The 17,117-nt window shown below is 41.9% G+C and overlaps 1 protein-coding gene across 1 annotated transcript in view; it reads right to left on the bottom strand.

Annotated features, from left to right (window-relative positions):
• The window catches only part of Susd1 (sushi domain containing 1), a 210,349-nt gene that overhangs the window by 93,827 nt on the left and 99,405 nt on the right, over positions 1-17,117 (bottom strand). The window contains exons 6-8 of the mRNA XM_023707549.1: positions 9,584-9,681; positions 8,670-8,856; positions 374-483 (exon numbers count right to left, since the gene is read on the bottom strand). Of these exons, the coding sequence (XP_023563317.1) occupies positions 374-483; positions 8,670-8,856; positions 9,584-9,681 (395 nt within the window). The remainder of the gene's footprint in view (positions 1-373; positions 484-8,669; positions 8,857-9,583; positions 9,682-17,117) is intronic.

Genomic DNA, 17,117 nt, shown 5'->3' with positions numbered 1-17,117 from the left:
ACACACACACACACACACAATCAAGTTAAATGAGAGCAACAGCCCTTCAGTGAGTTCCTTATGAATCTTTCCCCATATATGAATTTGATGACCAAATAAGGTATAATCATTAAATGCACTGAAATAGAATCTAAATGTAAAGTACTGGGCAGGGAAAATGACAGCAAGTCACTAAATAGAGTGTCTTTCTCTCAGTTTAGTCCCTCACTTACACCCATCTCATATCTCTCACCCATCTCCAGAAACAATAATCATAAACTGACTACAAGTTCATCCTGTTAATGGTTTTTAAATATTTTGGATTCTAACTTGGTGATCATCTAAATTTTTACGTGGCCAATTCTTGGACAGAGAGTGTCAGAGATCTTCTTACGTGATATGTTTGTTCGGATCCAGCTTTCCTAGAATGCCTTTTCAATTTCAAACAAGTTTCATTAAATAATGAGATATTGAAAATTCCATCATCTTCTAAGAGATTTTCTTCTAAAAGACAAAAGAAAATACAGACAAGTCATATCATCTTTGCAAAACATCGCAGCTAAGTACAAGCGAAACTCTGGGAACTGGCAAGTGTTTTAGCAGGAAGAACATTAAATTCAGCATCAGCAGAATTAGCTTCGTGTCCTGGCTCCATAACTTCTTTTCTTTGTTTTCTCTCTTATAATGTTTAGTTTTATTTTTGACTTAATGTTAAAATCAAATCATGTACTTGAGGGGTGAAAAAAAGAAACACTCTCTGTTTCTCAACTTTGTTGAAGTGTAGATTCTTATAATTCACTGAATATTTACATAAGTTTTTAAAAAAGAAATAACATCACAGAGACCATATCAACAGAATCTGAAAATTGTCGAAGATGTTGAGTACTTAATTAGAACATTCAACTCTTGGTTTAACAAAGTATTATTTCTTCTGAAGTACAGAGGATTGAATCCAGGGTCTAATTCATGTTAGGCCAAGGGCTTTACCATTAAGCTATGTCTTCAGTCTTAGATTAATAAACTTTGTGACATTGTTCTATAACCAACAAATGAAACAGCTGAGAAAAATTAATTGTTTGAATAACAGTTAATGTTAACTGCTTTCATACCTGGTTCATGAGTTATGACTTAAAACAGTTATTTTACTGTTGCTTTAAATCTATTATCTTTTCAATTCTTTATTTTCAGTTACAGTTCTGCTTGAATTTCTCCTTTTAAACATCTGTACTGTTAATGAATCCTGATTTCCATCCTATCTGGTTAATATGACTAAAGAGGCTTATGCTTATTCTGAGGCCCATAATTTTTTTTTTTTTTTTTTTTTTTTTTTTTTTGCAGAACCAGGGATTGAACTCAGGCCCTTGAGCTTGCCAGGGAAGTGCTTATTCCACTGAGCCATCTCCCCGGCCCTTTTTTTTTTTTTAAATGGAATAGGATTTTTTTTTTCTCCAATGCCTTCAGGGCAGGTTTGGCTGGCTTGAGTTGTGGGGATCAAACCACAGCAACCTGAGCCTGACTGCTTTATCAAAGCAGTCACTTAAAGAACTGAGCTAAGGGGCAGGCCCCCACCCATAACTTCTTAATCTCTCCCAAGTTCCCGGAACAGTTTTGAATCGCGTTTCCCTCATTCGTAAAATGAAGTAACCCGACTTGCTTTCTCATACCACAGACTATTGCGATAATCAAAAGAAATATTCAAATATTATTGTAAGTTAATGAAGCTATGACTTCTGTCAAAGTTAATCCTATCACTTGGGTGGTCCTAGGAAACTGCCATGGATCTAAGAATATGTATAGCCAGAAAGCCTGAGATTAAGCAAAAAAAGATGAATAAAAATCAAACGCCATGACGTTGCAGGTCAGATGCTTTCCAACACAGAAAATGGCTAAGTGGGAAGATAATGTTCTCACAGGAGATGGTACTTCAAGAGCTGCTCAGCCATGCTCAGCTAAGACAATAAAATAACCAGAAGGCAGATTTGTTTCAACCATTGTACAGAAAAAGTAATTTCATACCTCCCACAGCCGAAGTCATTGCTTCAGTGTTTCATTTTCTTTACATAGCCAATAAAGGAAAGGTTTCTTGCAATAAATTAAAGAACTCCAAAAACAGTCTATGAGTAACAGAGTAACACGGTAACTTGAAGGAAAAGAACATTTCCTGACAGCCCTGTGCCTTCCACCAATGAGAAAATGTGGGCTCCCTCCCTCCCACTTGCTGAGCGCTCCTTCCCTGCATGGTGCTCAGGACTGAACTGCAGTCTCCATACAAGCAAAGCACACATCAGGAACTAGATCTGGTGGTGCACATCTGTAAGCCCACCACTCTGAATGGTTGAGTCAAGAAGACCTCAAGCTTAAGCCCAGTCTGAGCAACATAGTAAGACCCCACGTCAATGTTTCTTCCTTTTTTTTTTTTTTTTTTAATTTTAAAGATGTGAGGGCCAGCGAGATAGTTCAGTGGACTAAGCGCCTGCTGAGGCAAATGCAGGGATCAAGGTTCAATTCCCAGTACCTCATGTCTTTGCAGCCCCACCCCTGGGCATGCTGAGCCTTGGACCGAGTCCTGGCGTGGCAGCACATATCTGTAATCCCAGCACAGGGGAGGCTGAAAATAAGAGGATCACTATGAGTATGAGCCGTGTAGTGAGACCCTGTACCAAATACATTTAAAAAAAAAAAAAAAAGAGTTGGATGTGTAGTTCAGTGTGAAGACAGTGGGTTCAATCCTCATTATAAAAGAAAGCAAGGAGAGGGGATAGCAGAAGATAAGAAAAGGGAAGGAAGAAGAAAAAGGAAAAAGTGATGGAGCGAGGAAGGCAGAGAGAGGGAGGGGGAAAGCATGTGTTCTACAGTGAGCTAGATCCCCAGCCCTCCCCAAAAGTTTAAGTGTCTATCAGAAAAAGCCACCTCCTACCTACCTTTAAAGTGCATTTCTGCCATGGGCGTCTCTGCCACTTAAGAAGTACTAATGACAATGATATCATCCTAATCAACATCAGAACTATCCACAGCATTTTCAATAACACAAACATACGCAGCACAATTAGCTGAGAGAAAATAATCCTGACTATCATCGGAAAATGCAAAAATATGGTTCTGCAAAAGAATGTGAAGGCCTGTCATACGGGCTCTCCTTCATCCTCACAACTTTTATTTAAAGGCTTCATAAGGACATTGGGGAGAAAATAGCCGTACATACGCCTACAATATTGAGGAGTACCAAATGTGTGTATGCAAGAAACATACGTAAGAAACACCACATAGACAACACAAGTAGGGGTGCTATCTGCATAGTTCCACACATCACACAGACATCGTCGTCTGAACGCAGGGGAAGATGGCAGTGTGAACAAAGGCATCTGGCTTCCACTTCCTACGCCCAATCCTGACAGAAGTGACTGAGAAAAAAATAAAAATAGGTCAAAATTTGCATCTGGCTTGGAAAGAAAGGTTGGTTGCCACACGCGAAGTGGGAACATAAATATATTTCTGCTGAGCACCAAAGTGTGGAAGAGACCAGGCTATAGGGAGACACTGAGAGCTACTACACAAAAGGCTTTCCAAGTGAAGGAACGTGGTCTCCAAGTCACAAAGGAAGAAAGGGAGAACTGGATCCCACAGAGGAATCCAGACAGGAGGTGTCCACAAGGATAAATGTCCTTTTTAAAGCCATCAGTGTCACCCAGGGGATCTGAAATAATGTTTATATCTCGATATTTTTAAGTCACCAGACAATTCTGATAGGCAATCAGGACAGAAAGTGTATATATAACTATTATTAATACAGTGTACCCTCAAGTTACAACTGGCCTGAGATATGAACAAAGTGGGTTATAACCAGAATTGTAGCTTTAATTTACGGCCAAAGTTTTGAGTCAAGACCCAAATGTGGCCGCTTGTGCATCCACATGGTCTCAGACACAGATTAAAGCCTTAAAGAGTTCTGGAAGGAACATTACAACATCATTTCCTTTAGGGGATTGACTGAGAAATCCTGGGCTAGTGTCTGCCTAAGGACACTGAGATCTGCCCATGGACAGGAGAGAGACTTCAAAGATTGTGTAGAGGCGCCTGAGTCTTCCATTGACAATATGAGTTACAAACAGCCCTCGGGAACAAAGTGAGTCTATAAACCAAGAGTCTGCTGTAACAATAATTCCTCAGCACATACAGTAACATGGAAGAACTTCTAAGTGGAGACCCTGGAACCTGGAGGCTCCTTCAGACAAAGCCTTGTTAACACAAAGCCCTGCCCCTTTCCTGTCTCAGGAGGCTACAGCCACACAGGAAAGCCAGGCAGTGCTGAGCAGGCCCAAGGCCAGCAGCTTCACGACTCAGGACAATAACATGCTCAAAGGTAAGACTCAGGGTGGTGGGCTTTGCCGCAGCTGGTCCCAAGGAAGCTGGCTCACCCCATCACAGTAAAGCCTTCACAAGGAGACTGGATGTAAGCACACTGCTATAATCCCCAAAAAGTGAGATCAAAGGACATGCTGTCCGTTTTATTATAAGGGGAATGAGACCTAGACAGAACCTTTCTCTTCCCATCATAATAATCTAGAAGCACCTCATCCCTCAGAAACAGCCTACAATATGATTCTCCCAAAGTGGAGGAGATCAGACAGAGGAAGCAAAGAGTGAGCATACTTTTGAAGAGAGAGCTGAGCACAGTGATGGTACTGTCACAGGAGCACTCATTTTGTACCTTTAACAAAAACACTTATGGGGGCTGGCCAGATAGCTCAGTGGACTAAACTGCCTGCTTAGGCAGGGCACAGGGACCAGGGTTGAATCCCCAGCATGCTGTGCCAGACCTGCCTCAGAGGTGCACTGAGATGGTGACTGAAACTGGGCATGGTGGCATGAGCCTGTAATCCCAGTGCTTGGGAGGCTGAAAACAAGAGGATCACTAGGAGTCCAATCTATGTAGTGAGACCCTGTACTAAATACATTTTTTAAAAAATTAAATTTAAAAATGGATTCCAATGGGAAATAAAGAATAAGATAATGAGAAAGGGACAGCAGAGAGGAAACTGGTTAATAAAAGGAGAAATAAGCCAGCTGTGGTGGCACATGCCTAGGATCCCAGCTCTGCCCCTCGTGTGGCAGGAGGATCACCAGGCAGGTGTGTTTGAGGCCAGCCTGGGCTACACAGTCAGACCATTGTCAAACTAAATACATTAAAAACTTCCCGCAAAAAGATTTTCCACATATGCTAACTCCTACAGTATACTGCATAAAGTAACATTATGTAGATAGCTTTTAAAAAGGAAAAAGGAAAAGCATATTACTTAAGTATAAGCCCAAAGAAATAAAAAAATATTATGTATTATCTATGACAAATAGTATGTAACAGGATAAAGAGAGCCATTTGCTACTAGTGAAAGCATCTATAATTCAGATGTCATGAACATAAATTATGTAACACCAGCACATGTGAAACAAAACACTTAGAATGTGCCAGGAAGGGGGCCAGGGCGATGGCTCAGTGGAATAAGTGCTTCCCTGGCAAGCGCAAGGGCCTGAGTTCAATCCCTGGTTCTGCCAAAAAAATAAAAAATAAAAATTTTAAAAAAACATATTTTCCACCACCTCTATCTTAACACTCAACTACATGACCTAGTGCCTACTGACAAATAAACCATGGCCAAAAAGTAAGGTCGAAGAAAATGTTAGTAAATTTCCCAAAGCACATCAAACTGTATCCAACTAAAAATTATTACTAAAGTATAAACATTAAAAAGAAAAAAAAAGACAACTTTTATGTCATAGTTATAATTAATTTCAATCAAAGGGAAAAAAATCAATACAATGCTTTGAAAGTAAAGCTAAAGAGAACACATATTAACATACTCATAAATAATTCTTCACCAAAAGGAAAATCTGATAACAATTCTACCCTGACTTCAAAGCAAGGACAAAGACAATGTGTACCAGTGCCTGAGGGAGTCTGTTAAAACCCAGACCCAGAAGGCAGAAAGGAGCACTGAAGGATTTCATTAGCAAACAAGATACTGATAGCTCATTAACCCCTCAAGTGACTTTCCACTGGAAGAGGCCTGGCCTTTAGAGTCAGCTCTAGGAGGAAAGTCTGTTTCCACTTTCACTGGGCATCTTTTCCATCTTCCTGTTTGTTTATCCATGGTGGTGCAGATTTATCAATCTCCTCCCCTAGATCCTGTGCATTCTGTTTTATTTTCTTACCCAGGGTTATCCCAGGCCCCTTAACATGTGAGGGAAGTTTTGTATAGATATATACATAGTCATTCTAGAAAAGTTTTGTTATGGGTCAACTCTGCATAGGAACCAGATCAGCCTGATAGAAATTTGAACAGAGCCTTTTATTTACTGAGCTCAGGTCCATCAGCCACTTCTCTCGCAGGAGAAGGCTGATCGGCCCTGAACATAGGTAGCAAGGGGGTATTTATAACAGAAATCACATCCAGTTTGGTAAGCAAACTTGTTATCTAGTACAGAACAACAGAAACTACATTCATTTGACACAGCTGCAAACTGTTCATAACTAAGAGGTCTTTCCCAGCTTAGTGATAAGTGCAAATATTTACAAGATACATCTTAAGCTGACTATGTTATAGGAGATGGTTGGGGAGGGAGTTTGTTTTAGCTTGCTGCCTTGACAAGAAACATTTATTGTTGAACAGCCTTGAGCCGAAAGGGAGAACACATTTCTTAGAGCAGATAACAGGAAGCACAAGGGGTTTTTATAATTTTCCACAATTAAGGCACAAAATTCTACTAACCCTTTACAGTTTGTCACTTGGAAATGGTTCCCTCAGCAGCGCATATACAAAACCTGGGCGAACTTGCTGTTAAGGTCATTTAAGTTTCATCCCCACGTGGAGCTGGTCCTCTGACAACTCGGTCAGTTTCTGCTCGCCTCTTTCATCAGTTTCTGCTTCCTAGATACTCTTTTTTTTTTTTTTTTTTTTTTTTTGTGGAACCGGGGATTGAACTCAGGCCCTTGCGTTTGCCAAGGAAGCGCTTATTCCACTGAGCCATCTCCCCCCGCTTTCTAGATACTCTTGAGGTAATTCATTTAATTTATACTTTCTTTAAAATGTCTACTTCACTGGGGTCAGAGATTATCTCACCCCAGGTGATTCTTCTGATTCCTAAATTTGTATTTATCTTTTCTTTTTTCTTTTTTTCTTTTTTCTTTTTTTGGCAGAACCAGGGATTGAACTCACACCCTTGCACTTGCCAGGGAAGCGCTTATTCCACTGAGCCATCTCCCCGGCCCCCTATCTTTTCTTTTAAAAAAAAAAAAAATACAGCACCACATGCCACGCCTATAATCCCCGCGCTGAGGAGGCTGAGACAGAAGATTCCTAGGAGTCTGCACTGCATAAGTAGTGAGGCCCTGTACCAAATACATTAAAAAACAAAGCAAAACAAGATGCTGGCTCTCATTGCCTGGAAGTGACTTGAGGGGTTAATCAGATATCAATAGGAATAGCTGACACTGAGAAGCAAGCTGTCATTCTGACTCATGGTGACAGATGAGTTTGAGGTCCTTATGATGATTTTTTTCAAGAAGATATATTCTTATAAAGCCATTGTGGTTTATTATTAATTTTATAAAGTTTGATTGCATATTAGTGTATAATATCTTTCCTACATATTATTTGCTTAAAAGAAATAATTTATTTTATATACAAATACTGAGACTTAATTTGTGTAATTTCATAGTTGGTTTCATAATTGCTAAAACTGGCGACTTTTTAGTTATTTCTGGCCAAATTTTACCTAGTGGTAGCAGTATCTTAGATTTGGGGCATGTATATTGGGGAGGAGGTGGTACTGGGGACTGAACCCAAGGCCCGGATCATGCTAGGCAAAAACTCTACCACTGGACTACACCCCCAGCCCTTTTTATTTTATTTTGAGACAGGGTCTCACTAAGCTACCCAGGCAGACTTCCAACTTGCGATTCTCCTGTCTCAGCCTCCTGAGTAGCTGAGATTACATGCCTGTGCTACCACACCCAGCAATGTAGATTTTAAATAGGACAGCAAAGACCTAGTTAACTCATAAATGCCTCCAATCATTTTTCCAGGCTTGTCCGTAAGGTATTATGAAATAAGAATTATATTTTTCAAAATGAACTTCCTATAACTATTACAATGTTGTTTTTAAAAAATTCACATGACAATTACATACAGTGAAGTTTATTCCTACTTCTGAACTGGGGATTGAACTCAGACCCCTGCTCTTACCAGGGAAGCACTTATTCTACTGAGCCATCTCCCCGGCACCTCTACTTCTTAAAACTTCAGGTCCATTTCTACTTTCAACCAGCACCGACCCTCCTGTGTTCCTTTGGCTACCTGCCCCTTTCCACTCACCCACTCCTGACCTGGGTCTCTCGCCCCCACCAGTTCTGGGGTCAGCTCCCATCCTGGCATGAAGCTGCCAGCTCAGCCTCCCTGAAGCTCCTCTCTCTCAGGCAAGGGCAAGAAAGTACCTGGGTGCCATTCAGCCTGCAGCTGAGAGGAAGTCTCTCTACTAGACCTCCTCTACTTCTGACCCCTGGGGCAGCTCCATGCCCCCAAGCACAAGTCTCAGAAGAAAAACAGGAACTCTACTGCCCAGCTGAAGCTGGAGTTCATTGCTACATCCTGTGCTGAGCATTTCCCAGAAGGAAACAAGTCCCCAACTCCACCTACCAGCTGTCTGGAAGCGAAGGCTGGTGGGCACAGAGTGCCTGGGAGGAGCAGTGGAAATGTTCATGGTGTAGTTGACGCCTTGGTACAGGGTGAGGCACACTTCTGGGGTCCTGCTGTCTGTGGTCAAGGTGACTGTCTCCTCATGAACTGATCCCGCAGGGTCCGACAGTTGTCCTTTTATGTTTACCTTCAGGACAGGAAAGGACAAGAGAGCCCACCACAATGCTAGTCAGCATAATAAAGACTTTGGGCCTGGCAGCCTAATTATGGCACCATCCTATCTTTCCCTGCCCTGTTCAGCCCAGAGGACAGATGAGGCCAAACTCTGCCCTCAGGAATCTAATGAGAAAGTCCTCCATCTACCCAGTAACCCAGTACCCTAAGAGGTGACGTTAGGGCTAGGGAGATAGCTCAGTGGCACAGCCACTGGCAAGCACAAGGTCCTGAGTTTGATTCTTGGTACTGAAAAAAAAAAAAAAAAAAGGTGACATAAGTGAAAATTCTCTAGGAAGTGCCATCCTGCCCATAAATGATCTTCAGTAAATGGAAACTGTCATAACCAAGGACCACCTGTGCCTTTGGCCACTAAGTCAGCAGATGTTTCTAGCCTTGCGCTGGGAGGGGAAATACAAGTGCCTGGAACAAGCAACGGTGGTGACGTCACATACGAAGCCCTCCCTCCCCACATGCACATACACACTCTGTGTCAAATGACCATACGCTGAAACACGATGTGTAAAATAACAGACAATTCAGACAGCCTCAAATCTCCATTCACTTTTTTTTTTTTTTAACGACAATGGAATTAGAAAGCAACAAAAGTGAGAGGCTCTTAGAGAAGCAAATCCTGACTGAGTCCCACGGGTTTACCATTTCTATCCTAGCAGGGGGGAAAAGGAGATCTCATTACTTACCACATACATGATATTGGAGTTTATTGTTCCTGAGTTTATTTGCCACCTCAGACACGTGTTATTAAACACTGATACATTTTTAATTTCTGTCATTATTTCTAGAAGGGAAAAAGAAAGTTAACTCACAAAATGCGCCCACGGGCTTCAGAAAAACCGTAATGGAGATTAGTTTGTCTACCTCCCCGACCCCCCATCTCAGCTGAACACCATTCCTGCTGTGATTCCAGGCCAACCACACAGCTTCCCTTCATCAGGAATGAGCCAGGCTCTTTATTAGAAAAGGTAGGGAAAGACTCCTGCTTGAGGTCAGGAAAGAACTCCAACCTGTGATTATCTTAACAGGCCACTGGATGCCACTGGTGTTCTACTGCTGTGGGATGGAAGGTGGGCTAGGCTGAGTCCTGTAGCTGTGCTGGTAAAACCTGCTCCGTTCCCATCTTGCTTACTTCACCTGGGGGACAGGGCACTCATTCAAGTCATCTCACAGAAGGGAAAGGACACCAGGCACCATGTGGAACCATTCTCCAAAAGCAGCTTGGAGTAAGCTACAATTCTACACAAATTGTACCTGTGGTTCTGCCTCTTTTAAATGTTCTGCAGAGAGCCGGGAAGTGGGAGTGGGGGCCGGGGATATAGCTCAGCAACCTAAGCACCTGCTTGGCAAGCACAGGGTTTCAAGTTCAATCCCCAGTACCAAAATAAATAAATGAATAAAAAAGCAAATATTCTGTATATGTCCCATCTACATGTGGGAAATGATGTTAGGACACTGGTTTCCTGAGGCAACATAGTTCCTGATGGACTCACTCAACTAACCACCTAGGAAGCTGTCCAAACAAGAAGGGAGGCAGGGGGAAGATTCAGCTTTTTACTCCTTCAAAATCAAATTTCTTAGAAATAAATATAATTTTCTGTTTGCCAATGTTATAACCTTAAATATAGAACACCCTAAGGAATTCAAACATTTAAAAACTATTAAAACTAAAAAAGGAGTTCAGTTGGAAGACCTAAGATCAAGCTGTAAAAATCAGTTTGTGTTTCTATATACTAAAATGGAGTAATTCAAAATGAAATTATGAAAACAGTTTCATTTACAATAGCATCAAAACAACCCTGCCTATAGAGGCCAGGTGGCTGTCTTTGCTGGAAAAAGGAATCCTTATTATAGCTAAAAAGAGATGCAAGCTGTAATTTAAAAAAAAAAAATACAGTGAATGGCAAGTAGAGTGAGTGTTAAAATTATTAGATGTCACAGGGCCACTAATCCCCCTCAAAGTCACCTCTCTTAATCTGAGCACACTATCCCACTGTTCTCGTCACTTTCTGAAGCAGTTCTGGAAGTCCTCCTTCATGAGTGTCTTTCATTGTGCTGTCATGCACAGCCTGAGTCAACTTAAAACATTTGTCTTTCATAGTCGTGTTGACTTCAGGACAGAGCCAGAAATCACACAGTGCCAGAGCCAGAACATAAGGCGGATGGGGACACACTATGGTGTTTTGCAAGCCTGCTTTTTCATCAAATGGCACTCAGCAGAGCATTCACTGTATTTCTGATCACATTTCATAAACACACCTACAAACAAAGACTTCCAAAACTGCTTCGGAAAGTGGAAAAGAATGATGGGCTAAATTGTTTGAAGTGAAAGGAGTTAGGAGAAGATTAATGGCAATGTGCCTCTTTTATAATTATTTCAATTTAAATATTCAGTATATATTTCCATTACCCCTTGTATTCTATAACCCCAGTGTAGGCATTCCCATCAAATCATGATTCTATAGTTCTCCTTAGTCTCACCCATTCTGTACTCCAGTCCTCCATACTATTTTGTTTTTTGTTGTGTTTTGGTTTTGAGATTAGCTCTTGATACGCTGCCCAGGCTGGCCTCGAACTTGAGATCCACATGTCTCAGCATCTCAAGTAGCTGGGATACCAGGCACGTAACACCACCATGCCCAGCACTACATGGGTTTTGAATGTGGCTGTGTCTCACTCCTTTCTGGGGTTTCCCTGCTATGGCCCCCATACCACAAACCCAGGGAAACAAAAACTAGTGGATAAATTCTTCCCCCAGGCTCTCCTGCAGGACAGTCTACCAAGACTTAATTCTACAGCCCTTTAGGATTCGGTCACATTTATGGGACAGTCCCTTGTACTCAGTAGAGACCAGTACAATAAGGTTGTCCTTACCCTTTGCTGCTTCTCTTGGCCCCCACTCCCACTTCCTGAGATTTTCTTTCCTATTATGAAATAAGCACCCTGCCCCTGGCTCTGTCTTCTGGGAAACCCAAGGTAAGACTCCTATCAACAATAAGAAAGATAACTTAACTCTATATCTCAGAAAATGATCCTCCTCAGTTCCTATTCCTTCCTTCTAGTAAATTTCTTCTCAGCCTCCAAGTGAAGAAAAAAAAAGTCCACACCCTTGGCACCTGTATGGCTAACTCATTTCTCCTGTACTCAGACCCAGTGCCCAATTTGGATTGACCTGATCTGCTGATCTTCCTGCCCACTGGAGATTTTACATTAGTTACTAAAGAATCCCATCACAGCATTGCCTCGATGCAATGTCCCACATGCCCTGTTCTTTGTTAAACCCAGGTCATCTATAGTAAAAGAAAAGAAATTGACACAGGAGGAGGAAAACACACAAACTCTTGCAAAAATACCAGGAGATCACCAACATCAATGTTTCTCCTCAGCCATAGATAATTCAAAAATCAAAGAAATACTCCAGTTGCAGACATGGGAAACCTAAGATACAATAAACTTATCCATTCGCCTCCATAGATAGGTAGCATGAAGACACTGCTGCACCAGTCTGTTCTCAGTCTGAACAAGCCCTAAACATTCCTGGCCCCTTCCTCTTCAGTCCTCCAGAGCCCCAGAGCTCTTACATCACTGCCCGCTCACACCCCTTCCACTGCTAGCTCATCATGTAATTTGAAAGGGAAAAACATCTCCGTCCCCTCCTTCTGTTGCGTTGCCAATAAGGCCAATTCTCTCCTCACTCTCCATTCCTTTGTCACCCAAGCAGAGATAAAAAGGGAGTTCTTTTCCTTTCTTGTCCTTCCTTCTTTCTCATTCACTGTGACTAATGTAAATGACATCTCAGAGATGTCATCTGCCTCCAGCCTGTGCCATGCTCTCTGAATAGATGAGATCCAGCTCCAATTATAGGGATGTCAGATAGCACATCCCAAGGAACAGTTTCACAAAGTTTGGTGACTTTTTTCTCCAACTGTCCACAAATCAATCTGGAAGGTTTCTTCATAGATATATCAAATAATAAAACTACCATATTGATACTGTCCTTTCAAGGATAACCTGGAAAGACGCCCTTATGCTGAAAGTGTTGATAATGGAGGACATTTCTCAAGGTCCTCTTGGACCTGTCTTCGAGATACTTCACTCTCTGCTCACCACTGACTAAAAGACACCAAATGCCAAGCACCCTACCATGCCAGGCCTCGGACTACAACAACGATCAGAATATCAGTTCTTCCCTCAAAAATCATGATGTTTAATGGAGCACACACAGACATAGGAAAATTACAACTCAGTATCATTACAAAGCTACGTATAAGTGTTCCAGGCATGGAGAAAAGGGACATTTCACTGGAGGACCTGGCCAGCTTCCTGGAAGTTATGACTTTAAGAGATAAATGGGGAAAGGGTAGGGGAAGGCAAAAGAGTTAAAGACACATAGTACAGTGCTACATGCATTCCCGTGTTTATAGCAAAACAATTTACAATAGCTAAATCTTGAAAGCAGCCTGTATGTCCATCAACAGATGAATGGATAAGAAAATGTGGCATTTATACACATCAGAGTACTACTCTGCGATAAAGATGAACATGAGTTGTTTTTAGGAAAGTAGATTCACCTTTAGACAATAATGTAACGTTAAATGAAATAAACCAGACACGCAAGCTTAAGTATCACAATGATTTCTCTTATATGAGAAACTCAAAATATAAACAGCAGAATAAATGATAGTAATAGGAAGCAGAGAGATAAATCTCTCTCAGATGGGAAGGAGATCAAAAGATGGAGGAAGGGGGCTGAGGAGATAGCTCAGGAGAATAAGCGCTTGCCTGGCAAGTACAGGGGCCTGAGTTCAATCCCTGGCTCTGAAAAAAAAAGAAAGGGAGATGGGGAGAGAGAGACACACACACAGAGACACACACAGAGAGAGACAGGGAAAAAAAAAAAAAGACAGAGGGAAGAGAGAGAGAGAGAGAGAGGAAAAAAAAAAGAATTAAGATATATTCTAAGGGCCAGTCAAATAGCTCAGCAGATTAAAGCACCTGCAAGCAGGCACAGGGGCTGGGGGTTTGTTGGATCCCTGGGCCTGCGGTGCCAACCCCACCCCTGGAGCACACTGAGATAGCAATTGAGACTGGGTGTGGTGGCACTTGCCTGTAATCCCAGCTCTAGGGAGGCTGTAAACAGGCGGATCACTATGAGTCTGATCTAGTAGTGAGACCCTGAACACCCTGTAGACCCTTCCCCAAAATAAAAAAAAAAGATACATTCTATATATGTACCAACTCCACCAAGGAAAATAACTATTATGTACTACAAAAATATACTAGTGAAATTTTGGGTAGGTTTTTAAAAAGAGTACAGAAGCCCATGAACAGACAGCAGCAAGCTGATGCCTGGGACCATGAAAGGGTATGGCATATTCAAGGCGGTGAAAAGAATGTCACATCACTGAGGGGGAGGAAAGATGGGAAGCGAGGATTCGGGGTATGCACACATGGCTGAGTGAGGCCTTGCTTGCCAGATTAAGTCCAGATTCACTCCTCTAAGCAACGAAGAGCTGAAAGCAGGAAAATGGTAGGAAATGTTTGCATTTAGAAAGGTAACTCCAGTGCATCTTTTCTAAATAGTTTTTTTTTTTTTTTTTTTGTTTTTTTTTTTAACTTTCGTTGATACAGAGCCTTGCTATGCAACTCAGACTCATAGTGATCCTCCTATCTCAGCCTCCCCAATGCTGGGATTCCAGGCATGTGCCACCACGCTGGGGTTTGGGGCCTGCACAGGGCAGTACCAGGGATCGAACTCAGGACCTTGCACTTGCCAGACAGGCACTTAGACCACTAAGCTACCTCCCCAGCCCACTCCAGTGTTTCCTAAAGGAAGCACCAGAGTATAGAAAAAATGAAGATCACATGGAAAGAATGCAATACCACTGACACAGTGGTTACTGTTTGTCAGACACAGGTAGCTCTGGAGAGGCCTGAACTCACCGTCCCGGCAGTCATAAGAAGCAGTAATGAAAATAAGAAGAGCAAGCACTTATGGAATTTTTCCTACAGATCAGATGGTGTGACAGTACTTTAACCTTCAAAATAATCTCAGAAACTAGATATTATTGCGTTTGTTTTATAGACCGGAGGCTTAGATGTTAAGTAACATGCCAAAGGTCGTACAGTAATAAGCAGTCAAGTCAGAATTCACAATCAGATGTGTCAGACACCACATCTAAGAGCCTTTGGATTGAAGTAGTTATTCAGCCAAGAGGTTAAGAGATAAAACTGGGGCACTGTATTCTAAAACAAGAGACAATTCTGAAGGAGAATCAATAGGAGGAGAGAGCAGAATGGCGAGGAGTCCAGGCTGCCTGCCAGCCTCTGAGCCTGAGAATCGGAATGAATGGCTTTCTACTGCTCTCCTAAGAAAGATAATAGGAGGCAGAGCAGCTCTGTGAGAAAGAGAGTAATGAGCTGCGCCGAGGACATGCCAGGGCTGAGTCATCTGCTCACTATCCAGAGGAAAGAGTCTTGAAAGCCATGGATTTGTGGATGGTAGTTGAAGGCACAGGCGCAGGTGAGACACCAAGGTAGGCCACAGAGAAGGACTGAGGAGAAGAAAACCTAAGGAAGAATAAGGAGAAAGACAATGCGGAGAAGATGAAGGAGTGTGGCTGAGGGAAGGTGATGTCCATAAGTGTAGGGAAGAGAGTTCTCTCCCCTGAAGTACCATCCTTCCTTTCCAACACTCCTCCACAACCATCTTACCCCACCACAGATGGGGCTGGGACAGGTCCTCAGAGCTTGAGGGGTAGGTTCAATGCCTCTGCCTCCTTTCTATGGTTTTCTCCCTGAAGGAGTTCCCACAGTGTCATGACTGTACCTGAGGTTTGAGCTTGGACAGAGGAAGGAAGGCAGGGCAGGCCTTTGTCCTGTCATGCTGAGGGACTTAGGCATCTGTGACTGAAACAAAACAGACACCCCCATAGCATCAAAATGAGCTTGGGTGATAGAGTATGCACCTCTGCTTTATTCCATATGTGTAAGTGGGGGCATGTAAACACACAAACACATGCATGCAATATGTGCTTTGGTATACTGTGAGCATCTAATAGTTCCTTGTGGTATCTACTACATTTGTAACTAAATAGTTATATAATTAGCTTTTGAATTTCTACCTCTCCTGACCAGAACTTTATGATGACAAAGGTCACACAATAGCACATGACCTAGACTTAGGTATTCAAAAGATATTTACTGTCTAGTTGAACTCTTGAATGGACGGATAGGTGATCTATGAGGCTCAATGTTGCAGAAAGGTTAAGGGGCCTGAGGACTGAAATCAGAGCATGAATTTAGTCCCTGGATGGTCCATAGAGACCTCAGTGAGAGAAGTGAGGATGTTGGAGGCCTGACTTCCCTCCAGGAGGACAGAACAGTGAGCATGGACTACTCTCTCAGAAGTCGACTGTGCAAGGACGAGGACAAATCTAGTGTATCTCTTAGCTCCAATTTTATACATTTTTTCTTTATATTTGGAACCAGTAAAAGATCACTCAGAATACATTCAGGGGACCCAAGCAGATAGTCAAGCTAGTGTCATCTCTAGCTGAATCAGTATCTGATGTCAAAAACAAAATGACAATCTTCTCATACCACTTTTATATACCACTTCCAAAGGCCTGCTCCCAAACAGGAATAACAAACAAACACCTTTTGTTAAGGGCAGCAACACTGAAGTCAGGATATATCTTCCCAAGGGGAACTACTTGAATAAATGCATGCTTACTATAAAAATTCTAACATTTCCTCTCTTTAAGCCTTAAAGTCACATAAAACTGGCAGAAGTGGCACGGCTTAGAATAGTGCTTTTGTAAAATGCATCACATAGTTTAGGGCGATCTGGGCTGGCATGTGAATATATGTGTACATCTTCACTATGTTTTTATGTCCACTAGAAAAAAATCTAGCTGTGAATATTCATCATATATATTACCAAGTAGTCTTCGTCAGTAAATTTATTTTTTTACTTTTTTTCATTTTTATTATATCAATCTCATTTTTTGTATAACCTTGCAGATTTTATTAAAAACTTACAAAAAGTTCAATTATACTTGAATTAGAAAACACACTTTTTTCTTTTATTCATTGGTGAGAAACATCCGGGCTGTAAAGTCCCAGTGGTGCAGCACATGCACGCTGGGCCCTGGGCCTGAGTCTAGATCCAGATCTGCTGTGTGTTCTTTAGCACGCTCATGACAGTCCTGTCTCAGC

The sequence above is a fragment of the Octodon degus genome, unplaced genomic scaffold, assembly GCF_000260255.1.
Source record: "Octodon degus isolate 3935 unplaced genomic scaffold, OctDeg1.0 scaffold00297, whole genome shotgun sequence".
NCBI classification, from domain to species: domain Eukaryota; kingdom Metazoa; phylum Chordata; class Mammalia; order Rodentia; family Octodontidae; genus Octodon; species Octodon degus.
The sequence above is the reverse complement of the archived record's forward strand: the minus strand, read 5'-3'. Positions and strand labels throughout refer to the sequence as shown.